The following is a 26885-nucleotide window of genomic DNA, read 5'->3' on the forward strand; positions in this document are numbered from 1 at the left end:
CTTTACTGCACATGTTTACATCAATAAAATAAAATACATAAGCTATGTGCCATGACACCAGCAGAGTGGAAAATGGGTTCATAAAGTAAGATGTGGCAGAAAACCCTAAACAATGAAATACACTTATGAGCTCATTGTTTTTCCAAGTACCAAGCATACAGCTTGAAGTGCACATTAAAACTTGGAATGGCAAGTTATAGTTGTGCATCTTACACAGCTAAGACTTTTTGACTTATTCCTAAATACGAAAGCTACCTTAAATGAAGAGAGATGAAATTAATAACTTTAAAATGTGAAATGCAGATGATACAATTAGATGAATGAGAAGGGACTTTACGAGGAAAGCTTGAGAATTTTCATAGTTTTTATAACACACTTTAATTCAAAATAGGTTGACATAAAGAATATTCAGACTAGTAACTTTTTAAATGGAAGGGTTGTGAGAAAACAAGAACAAAACAACTTTTACTAGATTTGCCACCCTCAGCTGTTACCAGGGCACTGTGCTTTCAACTCCATCATGTCATGCAGCAGGCCAGTTGTTAAGTGACAGGATCCTGTACAGCTTATCGTTAAATCCAGCATTCTAAACTCAAAGTTCAGATGGGCCAAAATTCAACTGACTACTGCAGAAGAGTTTCTTGAACTCCTCAGGCAATCTCCTTGCAGCATAATGGCAAAATACTCTGGCTGAGGCAATAAGGATACAAAGCCACTCTGGCCATGAAGCACACTCCTTCCCTTCGAGTTTAAAAACTAATGTAATCAGTTGCAGGTAATTCTAAGTAAATAGCTTCTATTTTTCCATTAATTAATTTTTACTACAGGAGAGTTTTGCTGGGAGAAAGTTAATCTAATTTTTTACTGCAAAAATAGAGAATAGCCTCGTAGAGGCTGCTCCTTCCACAAACCAAGCCGTATTACTTGCTAGCAATAGTGTGGGCGCAGCGTCCTCCCCACGCTCCGAAAGCCAAGGCCAGCCAGGCCTCGGGGAGCTGCTGCAGGTCCCTCCCGGCCCTGACAGAGACAGACCCTAGACCCCCCCAACCAGGTCCTGCCAGCCACTGTCCCGTGCGGCGACAGCTGAGGGCACACACTGCTGAGAAAAGGATGCAGACCCCGTAGAGGTCTGCGGCCCCACCGACAAGCCTCGGGGCCCCGGCAGCGCAAAAGGGCCTCCGCGGCCTGCAGGAGACCAGGCCGCACCTCGTTTCACCCCAGCACTCGCCCCCTTCTTGCTGCCACCTCCGACAACGGAGGTTCAGCAACGCTGTGCCGGACTTAGACAAGGCCGAGCCATCAGAGACGCTACGGACACCCGCAGAGTCTCTCAACGCCCCCCGAAAGCCAGCCCCACTCCTGCCCACCCCGCCGGCTGTCACTTGTGGCGGGAGGACTGCGCCCGCCGGGAAGGGCCGGTTCGGGTACAGCTCCCGCCCCTTCCCCTCTCTGCCACGGGGAGGGGCGCAGCCCCGTGCGATAATACCTCAGCTCCAGCGCGCGCGACGCTCTCCTGTGTCCGCAGCCACGCCCCCTGCCGGCGCGTCACAGTGCCGCGTCGCGTCTTCTCCGCCCCCACGCGGCGGCCTCACAGCGCACGCGCGCGCGGGCGGTGTTTATCAGGTCGCTCTGACGCGTCGACGCCACGGCCCGGCCCGGCCCAGGACAGGGCGGGAGGGGGCGTCGGCGGTACCGACCAGGCCCTGTAACCTTTTCGATCGTGTTCCACCATGTTCAACGTGGAAAGCCTGGAGCGGGCGGAGCTCGGGGAGAGCCTTCTTACCTGGGTGAGTGCTGGGGCCGCCAAACCCCCGCCCGAGCTTGGGCCGCTTGGCAGGGACACAGCTCCATGCGCCCTCGTCGCGGCCCTGCTCCGGTGGGTGAGGGGGGGGCCTCGCGCCGCCTCCTCAGCCTGCGTCGGGCCGCGCCCTAACGTTCAGGCCCGCTTCAGCCTGGCCAGGCACGGCGGGGTCCTGGCGGACCTGCCGTGCCTCGTGTAGCGGCGGCGGGGCAGGCGGTCTGGGGCAGCCCGGTGCTGCCTTCTACCGCAGTAGTTCCGTCCCCGCGATGGAGGAACAAAGGAACCGGCGCCCCGCGGCGTCGCTTCCAGTACGGTGGCTAGGGCCTGCGCTGCCGCGTCCGGATGGAGCGCACCGAGGTGCGCCTGGGCTCGGCGGACTCAGCGTTGCCTGTAGCTTTGATCTTTCCTTTGCGGCCAGCGCCCTTCCTGACTTACCTCCGCTGTGGCAGTGCCGCGTTTTTCTAACCTGCTGGCTGCATTCGTCTGGCCTTCTGGCCACAAAGTTTATTTTCATCTCTTTCTCTGTATACTTAAGTAGTGCTTGAGCTTCGAGCTACAGAATTCACCCGTGAAGTTGAAGATAATACAGTATCGACCTAAGAATTAACTTTTTCTCTTAAAATGCTTGAAGCTTGGTCCATAAACATGTTCAGTGTGTGCTGTTATTTACAACGAGCAGCCAAAACGTAGCGATGTTGAACCTGAGTTTGCAGCTACCTACTTGTATCTTGAGCAGTGACTGTAACAGAGCCGTGAAACTTGTGTTTCCATAGCTGATGATTTGTTGGTTGGCTGTTTGGAATGACTGAATTTGGTTTGGGGGACAATATTTGGATCATTTTACCTTCCATAAGCAAAATTGCCAAGAAAATACCCTCGGTATAAAACTCAGGAGTACAAGAGATTGCTGAAGAGAAATAGATCTTTATTTTTTAGATGTTTAGTTAGTGTAAGGCCACTAACTAAGATGGCTAAAGCTGTGGTGGTGATGAGTGGGTTACTGAGGCATGACAGATTAACTCTGTCCATGACAGTCAAAAGGGGATGAGCAAAGGAAATTCAGTGATAGGTAGAGGTGAGCAGATGGTCTGGAAAGTACATGAAATGGAGATTTTGGGAAGAGTGTAACAGTGCTTCCTAAAGATCTGGAATATGTAACCTAATTTCTCTTTTCTTCAGTAGCTCTTTTCATGTGAAACTACTGTGCTCAAAACATGTAAGCTGCTGCAGGATGAAAAAGATTCAGTGTTCTCCTGTACGGTACTGGCCTGTTACATGTGATTAGAAGTGTTGATCTTACCCATTATTTAATCACAGGTTGGGCAAAATTGTTTATGACTTGTTGACAGCATTTGTGCTGAAGTCTGTGTGAAGTCTGAAAAGACTGCAAAACTAAAAATATTTAAATATTCTGTTACTTAAGTATGCTGTTCAAATTTGAATTTGAGGTGTTATTATTTCAATAAAGTTTAAAACCTTCATGATATTAGGTCTTTGCAAGTTAGTGAGGGAAATCACAAAATGTAGTCAGAAGTCAGTGGTTACTTCCATGTTTGCCAAAATGATTCTTTGTACAGACAAATATATTAGAGACTAGTAGTTTGAGTGTTCAAAGGGATTGTTTTACCAGCTTTTGCACATGTTCAAATGTGTTGGAAATTGGCTCAGTCTTCATTGAAAATAAAATAGGTGTCACAGGCTCTTGTTTCTGAAGATGCCTAGTATATCAATATGAAGTCTTACTCAATGTTAGTGAAAATCTCCATTAGTTTTCTTGCATCAGACATATTTTGAAGTTGGTGGTTGAGGCAGTTGGTTTATGGAGAAGCAAACTTTTCTGTTACCCTTGAAAATAATATGCTCTTTTTTAGAAAAGCTAAACCATAAGAAAAACAATTGCCTTGGCACAGAAAACTGGTGTGGAAATGTGGACATGAAAATGGAAAGCTTAGAGAAATCACAGAAACAGAAAGTCTTGTGGCATTGCCCATCCGTAGGAATTATTACTCCATCACATGGTTGTGTTTGCGCAGTAGTTAGTATTTATAATCTTTGGTCCTGAAACTGTACCTGTCCAGTGGAGTCTTGTCCTGTCTGTAGAAATGGTTCATGCACACCCCCCCTACATTTCTAACCTTCATACCTCTTCAGCTATTGAGCTAATCAAGAAACTACCAGCATCTTGGGCTGCATCAAGAGAAGCATAGCCAGCAGGTCGAGGGAGGTGGTTCTCCCCCTCTACTCCACTCTGGTAAGATCTCACCTGGAGTACTGCATCCAGGTATAGAGTTATATCTATATATATGCAGTTTTTTTACTATCTATATCATACATATATATATCTATATCATACATATATATATCTATATCATACATATATATATCTATATCATACATATATATATATATATATATATATATATATATATATATCCAGTTATATTACAAAAAAGGATCTGGATGTCCTGGAACGTGTCCAGAGAAGGGCCACGAGGATGCTCAGAGGGCTGGAGAACCTCTCCTATAAAGACAGACTGAAAGAGTTTGGGCTGTTCAGTCTGGAGAAGAGAAGGCTCTGAGGAGACCATATTATAGCGTTCCAGTTTCTTAAGGGGGCCTACAAGAAATATGGTGAGGGACTTTTTAGGCTGTCAGGTAATGATAGGACTAGGGGTAATAGAACAAAAATAGAAATGGATAGATTCAGATTGGATGTTAAGAGGAAATTCTTCACCATGAGGGTAGTGAGACACTGGAACAGGTTGCCCAGGGAGGTGGTGGAAGCCCCATCCCTGGAGGTTTTTAAGGTCAGGTTGGATGTAGCTCTGAGCAACCTGATCTAGTATGTGGTGTCCCTGCCCATGGCAGGCAGGTTGGAACTGGATGATCCTCGAGGTCCCTTCCAACCCTAACAATTCTATGATTCTATGATCTTATTTGCTACCAGAAATATTAGTAAATACTTCTTAAACAGTGTGAAAATTATTCCACAAATTTTTTAAATGAATGTGTGGAGTTACTGATTATTTTCACACTTCCAATATTTTTTGTGTGAATGTGGTTTTGAAACAGATCTGTTAAGAAAAAATTGAAGAAGGGTGGTTTCAGGTTTTTTGAGATACATGAAACTTGCAAAAGCAGTAATGAAATTTTTTTATTCCTTAGTGAAACTGGCTGTATAAACAAGATGCTGGCAATGCCTGGCTTTCTCTCAAGTCCCATAATGATTCTTGGGAAACTGTTCATTTAGGTGGGAGAGTAGAGCTGTCTTAATTATGGTTTATGCATACCTGGGATGCCAGTCTTTTCTATTATGCTGGAGAAACCCTGTGTTCTTAAGAACTGGTTTAACCTCCCAGATGGCTTGCCTCAGATTCATATGGAAGTACTTGAACTGGTTTGTCTGTGTTTTAAGTAGAGCAGATAAGGCTTTCTACAACCCTGAGAACCTGTTCAGCCTAAATTGAGTGTTTACTCAGTGGATGTAGAATGAGATGAAACTGCTCCTCCCTTTGCCAACTCATAATTTTAATGAGAGCACTCCACAAGTTTTTTACCTGGTGTGCCTGTGATTCTTATTCTGGTATCTTTAAGACAGAGCAAACTGCTTACCTGTGAACAGGTTTTGTTTTATTTAATATTTCACTAGTACCCTCATTTTTTGTATTATGCTCTAGCTTGGGGTGGAATTGTAATTTTTTTTTTAACCTCTTCAACAGCATTGTCAAATGGCTTCCTTAATTTTTGTTCAGTTTCGTTTGAGTTGCTGCTACCCTGCTGTCTCAAAATAACATCATGGTCACCTGATGAAGTGGTAGGAAGCAAAAGCTTGCTCACAGTTGTTTAAAATCTTGAACAAAGGACTGTAGCCAAGGTACTGACACCTCAAAATTGATATTTGTACTTTAGAAGTGTTTGCAGCCTACTGTAATTGCAGAACTATTACTCTACTAAAAATCTCCCAGAAGTCTCTTCTGAAACTATTCTGGCTGCTGTGGTAATAGTTATTCAAGCTGCAGGGCAGCCAGAGCAGTTTAGAAAAATGTGTCTATGAGGTAAACCTACAATGATACTTTCAGCATATCTAATACAGACTCACTTTTCTGTTTAAAACCTAGGACTTCTCCACATATGGACACATTTCTTAAAATGTGGAGAGCTGTCAAATGTGCATGTGGCAGTTACACTTCTTTTTGTTTATATTTGAAGTCATCATGATGGCTGCAGGCTTTTGCTATGTGATCATAAACATTTTCTTTAACAGGGAACTGAGATGTGATACTGAAAAGATTTTTTTAATGTTAGTGTGTAGGCAACAGAATTCCTCAAAACAGGTCACTGTGATGTAGTTAAAAGTAGCAGATTGCTGTGGAGATGTCATTGACTTTCTTTTATTCATTATGATAACATATATGTGTTTATATATATGTATTAACATATGTGTCCTTCACCAAGCTGCATATAGCCTGCTTTCTCTTCCAACCATCAAGGCCAAATGCAGTTTCTGTGGTAGACATGTTAAAACTTCTATGATAAGTGAGAACTTTGTACGCACTGTGAAAGGCTCCTTTTTTCGCACCCTCCATTTTAAAATCAATCTGGTCATTTGTATGGTATCAGTTCCTTGATCTTTCTCTTTTTTGTATGAAAAATCTTCTCAGGCAGTGTATCTGTCTTCTGTGTATTAGTCTATCCCCAGATGTAAGGACTTGTCTCTATTGGAAATAAGGGACCATGTGAGCAAGTGCTGAAACAGATTTTGTTTCCTCAAGAAAGCTGCTTGTAAATGCTTTGTAGATACTATTTTAAGAGAGGATCAATCCACTGGAATTTATTGGGAAATCTGTGTTTTCTTCTACTGTCCAGTTTCCTATGCTGTTCTTGATACTTGTAGTCTTCTGTTTCTTGTAGATGCCAAGATTCTAGGAGACTGTTCAAACTCTTTCTTGTTCCAGTTCTTGATCATTGACTACAAAGTTTGTAAGGTTTCATTTTCTAATGCATTTTCTTCTAATCACATCAGCATCTCTTACTTCTTGAAGAAAATAACATATTTCAGGAGTGTTTTATTATGCCAGTGATGACAGCAGATTGTGATAGTCCTGTTTTGGGTATGTTGCTGTTCAGATTTGGGGGGGGGGGGGGAAGGAGCTTGCCAGCATCTGTGGAGCATGAGTCACAAGGTCTGACAGGTTACAGCCGCTGTATCTGCTGTGGCAGATGAGTAGGTTGAGCAATCTATTTATTTATTTGATTGAGCAACCTATTTATTTAATTGAACAATCTATTTATTTATTCATGAACTGCTGTGAAGCTGGCAAAGAACTTGTTGCTCCACCGTTTTGGGGGTAGTTGTCTAATAGTGATAATCTGAGCATATCCTTCACTGTGTTTGAAGCAGCTGGTGTGTCTAGCACCACTATTAAGTTATAGGGTTTTTTTTTTTGGTGTTGGTGTTTTGGGTTTTTTTGGGTGGGTTTTTTTTGATCTTTTGCTGAAGGGTCAAACAGAGGCAGAAGAACTTCTCTTAAAGATTGTATTGTAGAGCAAGTGATATAAGGCTGATAATATATGAATATGATAATAAAAAGTAATTAGGTACAGTTTGTATGTATTTCTTCCCCTCCCATCTTAAGTCAGAAACAGGAAGGCTTGAATGCAGGATTTGGAGATGCAGACATTATTCCTCACGTGTGTATTTTGACACAGTGTTATATACTCATTCTTTGGGGTCTTCTGTATTCTACCTTCTTTCAGTATACTCTTTTTGAAGAAATGTTTTATAGCAGTGGAATGTTTTTAACAGTTGCTAGTTCTCTGAAGTGAAAAGCATGTAGATGTGATTTGGTGTGTGCTCAATTTCAGCTCCAAGTTCTGCCTTCTCTATTTTGGGGGAGGAGTATTGTGGCATGTTACTTGGAGAAGAAACAGATTTTGCTGTTTAGAGCTGTGAACCTTAAACGGCATAAAGGAAACGACTTTTCTGTTATGTTATTAATCTCAAGATTGGTGATGAGAAGAAAAGCCTGTTTGTGTCTTCTTTTTAAAATAGTTTAACTTATTTCAAAGAGAGGAAGGCAAATTGTGAATTTGGCACAATTATCATTGTCTTTCTTATTGTGAAGCTGTGTTTTGTGGCTCATCAACTGGAAGATAATATTCTGACATTCTGTTCTTCCTGGACCACCAAAAGTCAATGTTTTTGATTTCTGTAGAGGAATTACAGATTTTCAAGCTGTGAAACAAGAGAGGGAGAAGAAGGGCCCAAGACTCCATAACATTTGCTGCTATCTTCTTTCTTAGCACAGCCGAGTGCTCTTGAGTACTGTGACAGTTTAGAAAGACTTATCTAAGTTCCATTTGCCTCTGGCTTTAGAGCCTAAGTCTAGGGTTGCTTAATCAATTTAATTTGGAATTCCTAATCATTAAAAAAAACCCAGACAGCCAGACATGAGCTAATTGGCTGCACAGCAACTAGCACAAGGTTAAGGCAGGAATGCTTGGCTGGAGGTGAGGATAGAGTGTAGTAGTGTCATTCTTGCAACTCCAACATCCTGGCACGTCCTGGTACACAGGAAAGGGAAAAGAATTATCTGGTAGTGGTTTCCTGCCTTGCACAGTAGGTATATGGTTTTGTTTTTTTTTTTTTTTTATAGCTGCCTTACTTTGCTGTACATGACCTGGTCATTCCTGTGAGTTGCTTAGTACTTACCGCTCAGGTCAATAGACAAGAGACAGCATAGAAAGGAGGAGGAAGGTTTTTTGTGGAGGGAAGATCTGTCTGAGGTTGAAGTGGGGTGAGTCCAGCCAGCACTACACTCCTGCATGTGGCAGGCAAAAGCTGAATGAATACAAAGCTGGAGTTGTGTTCCAGTGGACTAGCTGGGGCCACAAAGGGATGGCAGCTTTTCAAATGGGGCACACAGGAAATGTTTCTGAAGTGGTGCATGTAGTGAAGCAAGTATTGCACAAAAAAGATGCATTGTTAAGTCTGATGATAATGTGCTTCAGCCCTTGAATTCATAGGGCTCTGTCATGTCATTTGGCTGCTAGCTTCTTTGGAAGTGTATACTACCCTGGACGTGTAGTACTTTGTGTTTTCAGTACAAGTCCTGTTGACTGTCCAGAGCTAAATCACTCAGGGTAGCTAAGTCTAGATACTTAAGCTAAACAACAAGTGAGTATTCATACACATTTGAGGTATGTTTTGGGGTCATTAGATCTGGGAAATGAGTATTTCTATTTTATTCATTGCAGAGCTGCAAAGTATTAAATGGGTTATAGTCCTTCCTATATTTCAGAATTTAATAAAATGAACCTTTGAGTTAATTTGTTTTTCATGGTGGCAAGTATCTGTAATTCTACTTCAGAACTGGAACAAGCAGAAATAAGTTTGTGTTCAACTGCAGCAAGAGATTATGGTTGTTTTATCAATTCTACTGCTCTTTGGTGTTTTGGAAAAAAAAATAGCAGGACTTGGTCAATCCAGCAGGTTATTGATTTTATTTTCTGGACAATGACGAAAGATGACAGCCTGTTCCTTACTGGCTTCTGCCCTTCTTAAGAAATTTCTGAAATTGTTCTGCATACCTACACCGTCTCCAACCCCCTGCAGTGCAGAGGAACATAGCCACTAGATCAGGTTGGCCAGAGCCTTGTTGAGCCTGACCTTGAATGTCTCCAGGGATGGGGCCTCAACTACCTTTCTCCTTGGGCAACCTGTTGCAGTGTTCTGCCACCATATGGAAAAAAAGTGTTCCTAACATCCAGTCTAAATCTACTGTTCTCTAATTTAAAAGCATTGCCCCTCATCCTGTCACTACAGGCCTTTGTAAACAGTCCCTCTCCAGCCTTCTTCTAGGCCCCCTTCAGGTACTGCAAGGCTGCTATTAAGCCTTGTCTTCTCCAGACTTTACAACCTCATCTTCCTGAGCTTGTCATCATAGGAGAGATGTTTCAGCCTCCTGATTACTTCTGTTCACCTCTTCTGGACCCGCACCCATCAGGTCCATGTCCTTCTTTATGGAGGGCTCCAGAGCTGGATGCATTACTCCAGGTGAGGTCTCACCAAAGCAGAGAGGCAGAAATTACCTCTCTGTTGGCCCTGCTTCTTTTGATGCAGCCTAGAATGTGATTTGCTTTCTGTGCTGCAGGTACACACTGTTGGCTCTTGTCTGGCTTCTCATCCACCAGAACTCCCAAATCTTTTCCTGCAAGGCTGCTCTCCACTTGGCTTAGTATCATCTGTGAATTTTCTGAAGACACGAAATACCCTATGTTTAATGAGGCATCACTTTACTAGCAGAATTGACAAAATAGCATCATTAAAGATGGGAATTTTGGCATTCAGATCAGCATTTTAACTGGTGGTTCACCTCCTGTAACCCCCTGCCATTTGTGATGAGATGATGTTTCTAGTCATAAAAGGCACTTTTTTTTATCTTAAATTTTGTTGGTGCCTGGCGGAGTGTGAATGTATGTATCCTATAAATGCAGGTGTATTGAGGTAATGTTTGGCAGTTCTATGCTTATAACAGATTGTATTTTGGGAAAAGAAGACAAAGCACCAATGGTAACTATTGTAAACGGAACATGATTAAGTAGATGAGAACTTAAAAAGAACTATTAGTTTACAGTGCTATTTTAGGCATTCCTGTTATGTAAAATATTTTCGTTTTCTCTTCACAAATGTTGTGTAGTGCTCTTTTTCATCAACTGGCTATTTTAACTTTCAATTGAACATAGCAGTACATTAATTTTCTCCCCAGGAGCTGGTAGATTAGTTTGTCTTCTTGTGGGTGTTTCTGAAATGGTTAAAACAAACACCATTCAGACTTGAGACTCTGTTCATTGTATCTTAATAATGTGTCATACTTGAACAGTTAGAAGCAATTTAGTGGCAGTGCCAAGGTAGTTCAGTAAGAACTGGTTTATGCGGTCATGGCTCTTTCATCTTACAGTCAATTAGTAAGTAAGCTTTAGTCAAGGTCTCTCTTATACTTTCTGCACTGTTTCTTCAAAGGAAAATTTAATCATTAAAAACTTAAGCTATGGATGAGATTTTTTTTTTTTACGACACCTTTTATGGCTTTGACCAGTTAAAGTGTTTGGGGTTGAACATAGAATATATCAAATAAGAAAGAAATTATTAAAAACAACATTGAGCTCTTTCCTTCTGCAAGAATCTCGACACTTGTCAATAATGTAAAGATCTTGCCATTTCATGGTCTTGCCAACTGAGTGCCAAAATTAGCGCTAGATTGCAAAGTAACTCTTGAGATTCTAGTAAGGGAAGTCTGACAACTTAGAAATCAGTGAAAGCATCCTGGAAATTCATATCTTGGAATAAAACTTCTGCTTGTTGGAAAGCCAAGAGCCCCTTTGTTTCATGTGTTCCACTGCTGTCTTGGAAAGCAAGAAAAAATAGCTTATGGTGTGACTATCCAAGCAGAAGATAGCAGGTTCTCATCACAGGATAGGAATCCTATAATTTGGTTTAGTGCAGATTTCATAGGTAATGTTGGGTGGATATATGAGGACAGAAGTATCCAACTCTCATTACTGTTCTCTGCCAGTTTGCTTGTTCAAATGTTCTTGCTAATGGCTTCACTAGTGATTGGGATTCAACTCAGTACAGCTGGTTCCTTTTAGCCACTTGTCTTAGCTGTGTGACCTGTTTCTTCTGTGATGATACAGTTATTGTTCAAGGCTGTACATGGCATCTCACTGTAAGCTTACATAGTTCAAAAAATGTAGGAAAACGAGTAAATAATTCTAAAAGAATATTTTCAGCTTGGAGAGTACTTTGATAAGTAACTTACTGAAAACTGTTACCTTTAGTTTTGCACACAAGGTGTCACACGCTGTTTCATCTGCTCAGAACCTTTAATAAAGATTTAAAGTATTATTACAAAGAATGCATAAAAGGTCTGTTACACAGCTGCACTAGCAATAGAAATCAAGCTATGTATGTAATCACTGTACATAGAACAAGTCTTTCATTAACTTGTGTTGAGAAGGGAAAGATGGAGAGGTGTTTTTGTCTTTAGGGGCAAATGGGGTTGGTTTTGGTTCCTTTTTTATTTTATTTTTTTTTTATATTTTATTTGCTGTCCTCCAGCTTCATGGAATGCTAGATTCCCTATTGCAGCTCTTGTCCTGGTCCTCAGCTACTGTCTGAGAACTGACTGTTTGTCTAGTTTTCTCACCTTTATATTAAGAATATTTTTCATGAAATGAATTTCTGCTTCTTATCCCCAGATGCTAAGAAATCCTTACTAGTCTTATGTATAATCTGGAAGTGTAACTCAGATTTTCTGATTTATTTTATTTCATACCTCAATTATTTAGTTGCTAAGTGATAGCCTCCTTTGCATTGCAACAGTCACCTGCTACTCCTTGTTTTTAAAGTTTGTATAAAAAATGACAACTTATGTTCAAGGCTGTGTGAATCAGAGGTCTGAATTAGTACTTAAAATGAAATAAAAGAATCTTTTTATCTCATTATATGATAGTTGACAGAAGGTGTGAAAGCCTGCCAGAGATAGTAATTGAGCCAAGGGGTTGATGTGGGGGTTTTTGTTTTGTTTTTTTGCTTTTCCCCGAATCTTGTCTGGTAGAACTATAGAATAGTATGGGTTGGAAGGGACCTTTAAAGATCATTTAGTCCAACTGCCCTGCATTGAGCAGGGGTACCTTTAATTAGATCAGGTTACTCAGCTCCATCCAACCTGACTTTGTTGTATGTTCCCTGGGATGAGGCATCTATCATTTCTTTGGGAATCCTGTGCTGCTGTTTCATGACTCATCATTAAAACTATTATTTTGTATGCAGTAAGCCTGGACCTATCCTCCTGGTGTTTAAAACCATTGCTGCTTGTCCTGTTGCAACAGGCCCTACTAAATGTCTGTCCTCATCTTTCCTTCAAGTATTAAAAGGCCACAATAACATCTCCCCAGAGCCTTCTGTTCTCCAGGCTAACAACCCCAAGTTTCATCCCTCTGATCATTTCCATAACCTTACTCTGGACCTGCTCCAGCAGATCTTTGTTCTGAGGGTTCCAGAGCTGATTCTGCTCCACAAGTGGCACCAACAGAGCAGAGGGGCAGAACCATGTCTCTCAACCTGGTGGTTACTCTTCTTTTAATACAGCCCAGGATACTATTGGCCTTCAGGGCTGTAGGTGCGGATTGCTGGGTCATGTCCAGCTTTTTATCCACCAGTACCTCCCAAGCCCTTTTCCACTAGGCTTCCCTCAACCCCTTCATCTCCTAGTATGTATTGATACTGGTTATCACCCTGACCCAGATAGAGGAGGATACTGTACTTGGCCTCACTGAACATCATAAAGTTCACACAAGCCTGCTTCTTGAGCTTGTCTGGATGCCTCTAGATGATGTCCTGTCCCTCAGGCACGATGTCAAGATTCAATTAGTGGTACAAGAAATAATAAAAAAAATAAAAATCCTAACACAAAATGGGAAATAACTTACAGCTTTGAGGAGCTAATAGTAGGGACAGTATTGCAAACGCTTAAGAGCATTTCAAGCAGGATAAGCTAGAAGTCTTCTAAGAAGAAACATCACAAATGCAGGAAGGACAGTGTTTTAACAACTGTTATTGAATAGAGGCACACATGCAAAAATATTTACTATTTTGTCTACACAGCTGAACTCTGCTTCTGTATTTCCACATTCTTACAATTTGTCTTCCTTCTGGAAAATGAACTCTCCTGTTTTTTAGAGGTGTTTAGCATTTCATGGAGTTATCTGAGAATGGCATAGGTGTTTGAGGTAATCTTGTTAAGCTGTAGGGGGGGATTGAAGAAAATGTATTACTTCCATGTCTCTGAAAGATATGAAAAAGGATGTAGTTCATTTGTTTTAAGAGCTGAATAAATGTTTTGTAGCATAAATGTGACACCTTAATTGAAATACTATGTTGTATATCCCTTTCCTATGCAAAGGTATTTATTGCAAAATTTAAATGTATGTGAGGAAACAAATAATGTAATTAGTCTGTCATTCTTTGCCTTGTCATCTAACTATGAAAAGCATTATTGCCTTCAATAGAAATCTTGCTTGTGTGACTGGGGAAAAAATATTTCAAACTGGTTACTTGAGCCTTAATAACAGCTTTGACCTTTTATTGTGTGTAAAGTATTGGGGAAATGGGATGATAAAATTAATTGCAGCAGAGAATATGCATGGATTTTTTTCTGTGTCATGGAAATAGGGTTAGCAACCTTTCTTCTATCAGTGTTCTGGTATGTTCTGCATACCCTTTTATTTAGTCAAGGGCTATTTTCTGTATCAAAATATATTTTAAAATATCTGATTAGTTTACAGTCTGAGGACCACCTCAAAGCTGGTAGTGCTTATTTGAAAAGAACATTTCACTTTATTTTTTTTTTTGAAAATCAGAATAGCAGTAGTTCTTAAATAGTGTTTTGAATTGGCTGTTGTGCAGCGAAGTGACTTAAGTTTTCATTAGTTAAAGGTACAATATGAAAATTAGAAACAAGCTTTCATTGCGTATACTTGAGAATTTTCTCCTTAGAGCATCTTGAACTTCAGGCATAATTACCCATGATGTCATTGCAGATCTTACTTTGCTAGAAAGTATTTCCTGTTTAATGTCTTGCTGCTGAGTTTGTGGGTTCAGACTCAGAATTTTCTTTGTATTCCTTCAGCAGTATTGCCGCAATTCGGAGACTGTAGGTAAATTTAATTTCCTCCAAAACAGCAATTTGATGTTATAGCCTATCATGTGAGAGGTGGGGGATTGTTTTCTTTCCACCTACTTACCCTGATTTTCACCCAGTGTCTTGGCAGTCTGTGATAGCTTCTTGATTCTTATGACAAGCAGGGAGATGTGTTTTCTGGTCATCTCAGACCAAGCTATAGGAAAATATATTGACTCTGAAGTGTAGAAGTCACTTTTGCCTGTTTTGTACATCACAAAACTTCTGTCTTGGAACATGGACATCATTCCTGACTTTAGTCACTGTTGAATTTCTTCAGCAAACATGCTCTAAGACCTCATCTTTTTGGTTCTTCAAGTACATCATTACTGAATTTTTCATAATTGTGTGCTAGGGATTTTCCTTCTAGAGAAAAGGAAAGAAACGAATGTCCATCCAGGTACTGCTTCTCCAAATTAATGTTAAGTGGTGTTTCTAGAGTGCTTACAGGACATTCGAAAAGTGTTACAAGAATCTGGATATTATACTTCTGATTGTTTTGAGAGCCTTTTACTCAAAAAAAATCTCTGAAATTTTCAAGTGTTACATGAATTGTCTTGTGGTAAGATAGACATCTAGAGAGTATTTCTTGGGAAATGGCTTGGGACAGCATGTTTCAAATGTCACTAAAGCACACGTAGTTGTGCATTACATTCAGGAAAAAATGATTGATGCATCTAACATTTATATACCCTGAAGCTGCAATATGTCTTGTAAGCCTTCTTATTGATGCATGTGAGTAGTGCTTCCTGTCTGGGCTTCCCATAGGAGAAGGAAAACAGAAACCATTAGGCAGATACCCTCCAAATTACGTGCCATCAAGGTTATTTTCACAAAACTTGTCTGCATACATGAAGAGTAATATTAAAGTAAATGATGAGATAACTTAGACCAGTTGAAAAGACTGGTTGAAATGGTTAGGCTGTTTTCCCCAGTGAGAGAGGGAGAAAATAGGTTTGTCTGGCACATTTGTATGTTTGCTGGTACAGTGGCAGCAGAGTTTCAGATAACCTGTGTGCTACGTGTATGAAATTGAAGTTCATTAATAGCAGCCATACAGAAATTGATGAGCAGGCTTTTTTGTTAAGAGATTATTCTTATTACTACGTAATCTAAAATATTACCCGGCATTCTCAAAAAATAGCCTTTGGTTGGGCTCAGTGTGTTCAGTTTACAGTTTGTGTAGGGAAATTTGTTATAAATTGTAATTGTCTTCAAAAAACTCAGTCCTGTGACCCTTCAGAATAGCAGCATTTTCAAATCATCTCTTCTATCCAAGGTTGAAGGCTTGGCATTATATGGAGCTTTCTGTCTTGTCAGTTGTGTTAATAAAACACCCTGATATTCAGAACACTAGTAATTTTTTTTTCTTTAGTAGCATTGTGCTTTCCTCTTGAATGTGATTGTAGGGCATAGTTAAGTTTGAGGGATCTGTATCCCTCTACATTTGATCTTCTGGTTCTGGACAGCCTAGCAGAGTTTTGCATGATCTGTGTTCTGGATGTGTATGTACGTTCATCGAGAAAGCGTACACTCCAGAAGTACCTGAATAAGAGAATAAAAGGCCCAGTGACTTCCAAAGTTAGAAAATACTATGGAAAATTTGCCTTTTGGAGAATGTACTGCTGTTTTAGCAACATTTATAAGTTTATGAAAGAAAAGATGCTAAGCCCTGCCAGAAGTTCATTTCCTTGACTGCTATGTCTAAAGCTTCCTAGTTCGTGATGTGTACACTAAACATGTGGAATGTAAGATGTTCTATTTGATATTTAGTAGCATTTTTTAACTTTTTTTTTTACTTTTGATAATCCCTTGACGTAGAAGTAAATGCAAATAACCTTTTATTTTCTCCCACAGATCCAGACGTTTAATGTTGAGGCACCATGCCAGACTGTGGAAGATTTAATGAATGGAGTTGTGATGGCCCAGGTTCTTCAAAAAATGTAAGAAATCGTTTTTTAATTCTTTAGGTCAATCTTAGCTAGTATTCCATAAGTATATGGCATTTGTTGAGTAGACAATATTTTAACATGGACATGCCTAATTTTTTTCTCTACAGTTTTCAGATAATGATCTTGGATGCTTAAAAAAAAGCTTTGTTTTAGGTGTTTATTCAAATGTAAACTTATTGGAAAGTAATTTGGATTAAAATTAAGCTTACAAATTTAATTTTTTTAAAAAAAGTTGGAACCAGTGCAAGGTAAGGTATTAGCCCTGATTATAGTTTGAATCTATAGGCAGTGTATCAATAATGTTTGAATTAGTTTCATAGAATAAAAATTCTGGGATAAATGTCACAGAACTGTTAATTTAGTTTGCAAAGATACTATATTCTTGAAAGCAAGTGAAGGAACAAGAGCTGCTACACTAAATGTTTTTCTTCTTTTAACTTTAAGATCAAATAGGATAAAATGCATTAGTTCAACAGTTCTGTGTAATCTAGGATGTTTCTGGAGACTATAGATATGATTCTGAAAGGTAGCTATATGCAGAATTATTTATTTTCACATGAACAGAACTTTTTATCATTCATTAGAAACTTAAGTAACATTTACGTAAGTCAGCAATCCAAATTGAGCATGCCACTTTCTACATACCTACTTTAAAAATAAAGTACATTTTGTTCCTTTTAACATGAAAAGGATACTGGCTTGAAGTGTAAACACAGAATAAAGTATTTTCTATGTAATTTGTTGAAAATGAAGGCAGAACAGGTGTGAACAGCTTTCTGTTAGAGCAGCTCTGGTTTGCATCAGAGTCATAGAAGTTGAAGTTGAAAGGCACCTTTGGAGTGTTTAATCCAAGTCACCTGCTTAAAGCAGAGTCTGGTAGAATAAGATGCCTCAGGATTGTGTCCAATCAGATTTAGAATATATGGAAGGTTGGAGACTCCACAGCTCATTTGGGCCACCTGTTCCAATGTTCAGTTGTCCTCACAATTTAAAAAGAGCAACAAACAAATAAAAAAATGAACCCCCCAAAACAAACTAACCAACCAAACCACAAAACCGCATCCCAACAAGAAAAAGCTGGGGGCTTTTTGTCTTTGTTTTCAGTTGGAAGTGCTTTCGGTTTGTGCTTATTGCCTCTTGTATGTTCACTGGACGCCACTGTGAGTCACTGTTTTTAAGTTTATGAAGAAGGAGTTGTCAGGTATTTTTATATTGGATTGGTACGATACCACAGAGCCTTCTTTCTTAAGGCTCAACAGACACACCTCACTCAGTCTCACTTCATACGATGGATGCTCCAGTCTTATTAGTCATCTTAATTGCTCTTTGCTGAGCTTCATTGTGTGTCCAGATCTTTCTTGTATGGAGGAAACCAGGAACCCAGGACACAGCACTTCAGACATGGTCTCACCAAAACTGAGTAGCACCTCCCCTGAACTGCTGGCAATGCTCTTCTTCCAATGCAGCCCAGTATGTGGTGGCCTTCTTTGCTACAAGGATGCATTGCATTTAGTTTGGTTTCTACCAAGCTGCTGCTCTGTAAAGCTACTTTCCAACCAGTTGGTCCTGGCATATACTGGTGGGGGGGGTTTGCAGTTAGCTCTGCTGAAATGCTTAAGATGCCTGTCAGCACATTTCTCAGCCTATCAGGGTTCTTCACAGCTACCAGGTGTACCAAACACTCCTTCCAGTTTTGTATTACCTGAAAATTCGCACTCTGTTCTGTCATTGTGGCAGTTTAGGCTGGGTGCCTAATGCTACTGCCACATAAGCTACACCTCTGGTGTCCTGAGTGTCCAACCCAATAAGGTGGACACAGGAAATGGCATATTTCTACCCATAAATCCTGCCCCCTATAAATCCATCTGCAAAGTCATTCTCTTCCTCTTTCTTCTCTCTCTGCTCCTGTGGGAGATGCTTCCCTATTGGGTAACGGTGGGTGAGTATTTCAAGGCCTCTTAGGCCTGTCTAGGCCTAATGCCAGGAAAAGGAGGGGCAGTCTCAGATCTGGCCTGCCTGAGACTAGCCTAGCAGTGGTGGTGGGGGGTGGAGAAATAGCCCTGGGGGTTTTGGATATACCCTCAGGTGGGGAGAAAGGAAGAGTTGGGAGGTCTTTGGGTGTTGTAAAAGGGATTCTGTATGCTTTGGGATTCTTGCCACTATGTTTGTAGTTTTGTAGTTTCACCAATTGCTTGTCCATTTAAACTTTCCATCGCTCTTCAATCTGTTTTTGTGAGTGTCATTCTTTTGTGCCTCTCGGGGCAATAGAGAATCTGTCTGGCCCCAAACCAGCACAATCATCTAGGTCACAGTTAAAGATATTCAACAGCATTGACCCCTTGGGTATGCTGCTAGTGGACTGACTTCCAGTAGCACTTCATACTGCTGTTCATAACCCCTTGAGCCTGTCAGTTCAGCCATTTTTTCGGCCTAGCTCACCTATGCTATGCTTCATCAGTTTATGCACAATGATTTTTATTCTGATCAGGCAGCTGGTAGCAGGCACCTGTAGCAATGTCATATATGTTGGTCTGCCTGGTCATCCTGACCTGTAATCTCATATCTGACTCATTATCCATCCCAAGACAGCATTTGTTCGTTCCTGCTGTTCTCTCACATGAAGGGCATCTCCTGTCACTGCCTTCCCAGCTTGTTTATCCTAAAGAACTTCAATTAATTCATGGCAGCAACCTTGTCATGTGAGCCATTCAGACACATTTTCATGACCCCAATGAGACAGGTCCTTTCACCTTGTCTCGCTTGATAGTGAAATCAGCTTTCAAGAGAATGTCAATGATTTTCTTAACCTATCTCAAAGACTTCTTCAGCAGTCTCACCCCAGACGATGATGTCATCGATGAACTGAATGTGTTCTGGAGCTCCACCTTTCTCCAAAGCATCATGGATCACTGCATGGCAGATGATTGAACTGTGAATCCACCCCTGGGGCAAACGATTGAATGTGTATTGAATGCCTCTCCAGGTGAAAACAAACTGAGGCCTGCATTTCTCTGCTATGGGAATAGAGAAGAAAGCATTAGCAGAGTCTGTGGTGGCATACCATTTGGCCTGCTTGGATTCCAGCTCATATTGGAGTTCCATCATGTCTGGTACAGCTGCACTCATGGGTGGAGTTACTTCATTCAAGGCACGGAAATCAACTGTCAGACGCCACTCTCCATTCTGCTTTCGCACAGGCCAGATTGGACTGTTGAAAGGTGAATGAGTTTTGCTGATGACCTTCTGACTCTCCAACTGACGAATCAAGTTTTGAATGGGCACCAAGGAGTCACGGTTGGTTCTGTATTGTCTGTGATGCACAGTTTGAGAAGCAACTGGCAACTTCACATCCTCTATCTCATGTTGTCCCACAACTGCAGATTCAGCTGAAAGCTCAGGTCTAATAGACAACTTCCATTTTTCTCCAATTTCTACAGCTGCTATTCCAAAAGCCCATTTGTAATCCTTAGGGTCTTTGAAACGCCCTTCTTTCGGAAAATGGGATGAGATTTAACAAGGCTAAGTGCAGGGTTCTACACTTTGGCCACAACAACCCCATGCAGCGCTACAGGCTGGGGACAGAGTGGCTGGAGAGCAGCCAGACAGAAAGGGACCTGGGGGTGCTGGTTGACAGTAGGCTGAACATGAGCCAGCAGTGTGCCCAGGTGGCCAGGAGAGCCAATGGCATCCTGGCCTGTATCAGGAATAGTGTAGCCAGCAGGAGCAGGGAGGTTATTCTTCCCCTGTACTCAGCACTGGTCAGGCCACACCTTGAGTCCTGTGTCCAGTTCTGGGCTCCTCAATTCAAGAGAGATGTTGAGGTACAGGAACATGTCCAGAGAAGGGCAAAAAAGCTGGTGAGGGGTCTGGAACACAAACCCTATGAGGGCTCCCCAGGCTGAGGGAGTTGGGATTGTTTAGCCTGGAGAAGAGGAGGCTCAGGGATGATCTCGTTGTCTACAACTACCTGAAGGGAGGCTGGAGCCAGGTGGGGGTTGGTCTCTTCTCCCAGGCAGCAAGCAGCAGAATGAGGGGACTCAGTCTCAAGTTGTGCCAGAGGAGGTATAGGCTGGATATTAGATGGAAGTTCTTCACAGAGAGAGTGGTTGCCCATTGGAATGGGCTGCCCAGGGAGGCAGTGGAGTCACCGACCCTGGAGACATTCAAGAGAAGAGTGGATGAGGCACTTAGTGCCATGGTTTAGCTGATTGGATAGGGCTGGGTGATAGGTTGGACTGGATGATCTTGGAGGTCTCTTCCAACCTGGTTGATTCTATGAAAATCAATTACTAAAATACAAGGTGCATTAGGTCCTGTTACGATAGTATGTTTCTTCCACTGTTTCCCAGTTAAGCTTATATCAACCTCTATCTTAGACAACTCTTGAGATCTAACAGATCTCCCAGAATAATTTTAGGTTCTGCCCCTTGATAACTTGATGGTATTATGGTGCACTGAGCTCCCATGTCAACCAAGGCCCTGTACTTCTGAAATTTCGAAGTGCCAGGCCACTGGATGTACACATCCCAATAGATTCTGTTATCTCAGTTATCCCTTACCTTCCCCTGGCAGAAGGCAGGGGACCCCTAACTGAGGGGATTACATCCACATGTACAGCTGGCACAACGTCCAGCACCAGAATTAGGATCCCTGTTGGAGCTATCAGAGTTGTTCTGGGAAACTGAGGAAGTGACAGCTACCCTTTTGGTGTTAACTCGTTCTCTGCCACTCTGCAGCTCCCGTAATCACCTGAAAAGATAAGAAGTTGGTTGGCCATCCCACCAGTTCGTGTTCTCAACAAACTGATCATGCAGAGTTATCCACATACTCCGATGTGATTGCCTCTCTTGTCTGTTTTGGTTTGACCTATTCTGGAATGGCCTCCTTGGAGCACGTCTGTTTCTGACAGCTGAAACTTGTATCCATCTGGAGGACGAGGAATTGGCATCATCTCCATTCATCAAGTTGGATATGGAGGTTTTAAGTTCCTCCTTCAGCTCTTTCATGCAATTCTCAATCTCTCCAGACAGAGTTTCAATGGCTGAAACCAAAGAAGTACGTGCGAGACTATCCTCCAATTGCCTCATTTGGTCAGTGAAATGGCCAACAGTAGGAGGCACTCCACCATAATTTCTTGCCACAATTCTGCTTGCCAGAATAGTAGCATAATTAGGAGGAGCAAGCTTAATGAGCTTTTTGGCAAGGCCTGTTCCAACAGGAATTTCATCAGGATTCAGTATATTATGATCTCCATACATTACTTCTCTCACAGCAAACTCTCTCAGATGCTTGATTCCCTCATCTATCATGTTCCAAGGCTTAGGGTTCCATGGTAAATCATCTCTGCTGGGGTACCTCATAAGGACTGCCAGTAGGAGGCATGCCCACAGAGAAACTTTACCCAGGCACCTGCCTAGATTCCTATCTCTGCCTGTATCCTTTGAGAGCGTCCCCAGCTGGGAGGCCGACTTGTCACCTACCACCAAGGCTGGGGCTCCCATATCAAAACACCTCCCTAGCCAAGACAGGATTGGCTCAGTGTCTGCTCTGATGTAATCTTTCCTTACATGCCTAATTTCTGTCTGGGTGCATTAGCTGACTGTGTATCATCCTTTTCCTCCTCCTCATCTTCTTGAGCTTGCTGTCCCCATGCTTCTGCTGCAAGCCTCCATGCTTGCATGTTTCCTGGAGTTCAGACGCACTTCCAGCAGTTCCTAATTTACTAGGGCTCATACCCTGTCCTACATCTCCACCATCCTTTGGTGGTCTCATGAGGTCTGCCAGATTTTAAGGCTAATCTTCTCTTCCTCATCAGAAGGATCTTTCTTAACAGAGGGTCCCTGAACAGAAGGATCCTGACCAGCCTCTGCACCTCTTCCTGCAGCCTCTGCACCTCTTCCTGCAGCCTCTGCACCTCTTCCTGCAGCCTCTGCACCTCTTCCTGCAGCCTCTGCACCTCTTCCTGCAGCCTCTGCACCTCTTCCTGCAGCCTCTGCACCTCTTCCTGCAGCCTCTGCACCTCTTCCTGCAGCCTCTGCACCTCTTCCTGCAGCCTCTGCACCTCTTCCTGCAGCCTCTGCACCTCTTCCTGCAGCCCCTTTGCACTTTCTGGTGAGCGTAGCAGCCAAATTCACTGGTTTAGCGTTCACATTCACAGCAGAGTCAGCAGGGATAAAGAGATTCTGTGCAGAGACATCAGGTACTCTTTTTGAGATTCTGTAGCTGCTGCTGCTTCCATTTCAGCAGCAGAGGGCGGAAACGACTCTGCCTCATGCATGGTGGCTGCCTGTGTAAACATGGTAGCCATTTCAGGTCTTGGCAGAGTTTCTGCAGCTACTGGCTCTGAGCCAAAGCTATCAGCAGCTCTCTAATAAGCATTCTCTTCTCTGCACTTAATTGTAATCTCCTGGACACTGTAATCGGAATCTGAATGTAATTTCAGATCTCTCTGAGCTCTTCTGTGTTTTCTTTTACATCTGTGCAAGCTGCTAGAATGTCTTCCTTGATACAGCACTACCAGTAGCCATATGATTATTACAACAAACACCAGATTCAAGCATAGCATAAAAATCAATTTACAGTTCCATTTGTTCACATAACCCTCTGCAAAAGGAATAGGAAATTCATATGCTTCTGCTGGCAGATTTGCATAACTCCCTATTCCAATAAAACCAGAACAGTACTCAACAACTTCCTGCAACTTGAGTTTACCCCAAAGAAACAGTTTATATGCCACATCTTACAATTTTTATCTATCATAGCAGAAACAGCGCATTTATAAATCACCACAGTCACAACAGAATATATAATATGCCAAAGGATCCAAAGCAGCTTCATTTTGCTTCCTAATCTGAGCAGAAATAAATCATACAAGCAATTGCCCCACATTGGGCACCAAAATACAGATTGTTACAGTGGAGAGCTGGAATCCTGCTCCTACGCTGACAAAAACCAGGCTAGCTCAGTCCGGAGGCAAATGAAACTGTATTTACAAGCAAAACTACAATCTATGATGAAATGAAATGGATATGTACAAATATATACACTAACCACAACATTTACAAATATGTACAAGCAACAGAAAAACACAACAAAGCCCCTTGGGCCCCCCAAAAGAGAGGGGCCGTGCTTCTTTTCCTTCACCAGCTCCCCCGCCCCAAGCCAGAAGGACTCCCTCAGGACCCCTCTGGAAGAAGGCAGAGAGCCAAGAAGCAGAGAGGCTGTTAGACTTAGCTTGTCAAGGTCAGTATGCAGGGGTGAGTGTTATCTTCTGAAAGCAGAAGAAGAGAGGAGTATAGGAAGCTGAGACTGACTGACTTTGTTTTGAGTACTGACTCTTAAACATTTCTATTTCTCCAATTGAAGTGTTTAAAATTATCATTATTTTGTTTTCTTACACCTAATAGTGATTCATTTACATTCCTTCACATTTCTGCTCAAACTTTGTGAAGAAAATTTAAAGACACAGTCTTTAAAACCATCGCACTCACCTAGGCCATGGTTCATCAGTTTATGCACAATGATTTTTATTCTGATCAGGCAGCTGGTAGCAGGCACCTGTAGCAATGTCATATATGTTGGTCTGCCTGGTCATCCTGACCTGTAATCTCATATCTGACTCATTATCCATCCCAAGACAGCATTTGTTCGTTCCTGCTGTTCTCTCACATGAAGGGCATCTCCTGTCACTGCCTTCCCAGCTTGTTTATCCTAAAGAACTTCAATTAATTCATGGCAGCAACCTTGTCATGTGAGCCATTCAGACACATTTTCATGATCCCAATGAGACAGTGTAACTACACACAGAGCTCTGTTCCTCCTGTTGGTTTTCCATGATATGAGCGTTAGTGCTCAGGCCGTTCACAGTTAGAGCTTTTCCTGTAGTGTTTTTCTGTCTGTCTTTATTTATGTGCATATGCTTGGAGTGACCCTGCTTCAGCCCTTTTTTTGTTGATTATGAACTATCTCTTTTTCATGTCGTCCAACATCTTTTGCTTGCCAACAGAGTCCAATACTTTGTCTTTTGGTATCTGGTTGTATTTTCCCTCCTCTACTGTTCCTTTTTTAAAAACAGTTCTTACCAGGTTAGACAGCCTGTTGGTGATGATGCATCTGCTCATGATAGTCAGGTAGATCCCATCTTTTCCAACCAGCCCTTGATTCTCAAAAAGGGTTCTATGGTCTTAGAAACCAAAATCTTGCTGCAAAACACCACTTTTCCAGCCAAGGCCATACTTGTTCCCTGGGCCTCAGAAGCAGCTTTTGAACTGAAGCCACTGCTTGCCTTCTTGGGTTATGGGAGCCACCACTCACTTCCCTGCTGCGGCTAGCCCCCACCGCCGCGGGACAAGCCGACCCTGGTCTGCTTCTGACTGTCCCTTTCCTCAGCTCCGCTCCACTCAGCTCGCTGCTCGTGCTGCACGGAACAGAAGGGAAAGGGACAGGCACCGCATTCTTAAGCTTTCCCCAGCGCCTGTAGCTGTAGAGTCGCCGCTGCCGCCTTAGAACAGCAGGCGGGATTCTACATCACAGCTACGCACCAGGGTGTCCCCTCGGAACCCATAAAACGCCCACACGGTTGCCCCAGCACGAAGCCTTGAGCCCAGCCACACAAAACCAACAATGCCCAGATACCCATTTTAACTTTTCCATCTCTGTATTTCTCCAATCCAATTTGCAGAGTTCCCCGCAGCAGCCATCCTCTGCTACCAATAATCTGTACTGGTTTGAGGCCAGACAGATCCTCTCTTGCCCCGAGAGGGACAAAAGGATGACACTCACACAAACGGATTGGAGAGTGATGGAGAGTTTAAATGGAAAAGCAATTGGTGAAACTACAGAAACTACAAAGCATGGTGCAAAGAATATCCCAAAGCATACAGAGCCCCTTATGTAATAACCAAAGGCTTCCCACTCCTTCCCTCCTCCCACCTGAGGGTATACCCAAACCCCCAGGGCTCTTTCTTCCCCCTCCCACTGCTAGGCAAGTCTCAGGCTGGCCAGGTCTGGGACTGCCCCCCCATCCTTTCTCCTCCTGGCATTAGGCCTACACAGGCTTAAGAGGCCTTGAGATACTCCCCCACCGTTACCTGATAAGAGAGCATCTCCCACGGGAGCAGAGAGGGAAGAAAGAGGAAGAGAATGACTTTGCAGATGGATTTATAGGGGGCAGGATTTATGGGCAGAAATACGCCGTTTCCTGTGTCCACCTTATTGGGTGGACACTCGGGACACCGGAGGTGTAACTTAATGTGGCTGCAGCAGGAGGCACCCAGCCTGAACTGCCACACACAGATAGTTACCTTCAGGATCTATTGGGTCCTCAAGCCTTTCCTACTGGCATGGCTGGGGAGAACATCTGGGCCTTATCTGTATCTTCCAGAGCCATGCAATCGAACTTAGTAGGTTCCATGTCCTCCTAGCTATATAGCTAGGTGGAAGAAACAAAGGAGTAATGGCCTGAGGGCTGGGCAAGCTTTGGCAGTCTTTCAACAATGCAGGAATTCAAACTATTAGCAAGCAGCAACTCTTTGTAGTTAAGTCAGTCCGGAAGGTGAGGGTCCTCCATTCCTTGCTGATTCTTGCTGCTTCCTGTTTGTAGTTCAGTGGAGCAGGAGCCTTCTTCCTAGTGAAAAACAAAAACCTCTGCCAGTTCATAGGAAGAAAAAAAGAAGGAAAGAGGAAATCTCGATATAGCAAAATATTTCAAGGGGACACTTTTAGTGGAAAAGTAAGATCTGAAGTATAGGATCCTAAAAACTGAAGTAGAGAACAGTCTTTCTGAGACTTCAAAGAAGACATAAATATTGCAAAAGGTCTGTGAAGATGAGACATCACTTATAAGAAATACCTGATCTTATTTTTTTATCAAACAAAATTGATTTCAAGTAATATCAGCAATCTTCTTGTTTCAGAGTAATTGAAGCAATCTTTCCACTCTTTTATTGGTACACAAAAGGTGACACAACACCCACCTTTCCAGTAGTAATGGATTTTCCAATGCAGCATTTAAATTTAACTCACCTGTATATTTTCTGAAGTCTGAACATCAGGTTCACAAGTCTGAAAGTAAGAAAGAAATATAATAGTGACATATTTGAGTATGTCATGAACTTCTGTAGTTCTTCCATAAGATATCGGTTCCACTTAATGATTGGGCAACAGTTGATGCATGTTCTTGATTTACTAGTTCAAATGCTAATAAGAATTTGGATGTAAAACATAATGTAACTTTGATGTCAAAGGCCCCTTGATAACATTACTGAGTATTTTAGCCTGGTATTAACTGCCATGACTTGAAATTCTACCTTTCTCCCTGCCTCAGTATTAAGAAAGGAAAACTGTTCTGAGGTACTCTTTTCAGCTAATGAACTTTAAAAAATGACACTT

At 42.1% G+C, this 26885-nt stretch overlaps 1 protein-coding gene across 1 annotated transcript in view; it reads left to right on the forward strand.

Moving 5' to 3' along the window:
• Window positions 1-1716: 1716 nt before the first annotated feature.
• Window positions 1717-26885, forward strand: part of HOOK3 (hook microtubule tethering protein 3) — a 102661-nt gene continuing 77492 nt past the window's right edge. The window contains exons 1-2 of the mRNA XM_054397959.1: window positions 1717-1787; window positions 16402-16487. Coding sequence (XP_054253934.1) covers window positions 1731-1787; window positions 16402-16487 — 143 coding nt within the window. The 5' untranslated portion in view covers window positions 1717-1730. The remainder of the gene's footprint in view (window positions 1788-16401; window positions 16488-26885) is intronic.

This window comes from Indicator indicator, chromosome Z, assembly GCF_027791375.1.
Source record: "Indicator indicator isolate 239-I01 chromosome Z, UM_Iind_1.1, whole genome shotgun sequence".
NCBI lineage: Eukaryota > Metazoa > Chordata > Aves > Piciformes > Indicatoridae > Indicator > Indicator indicator.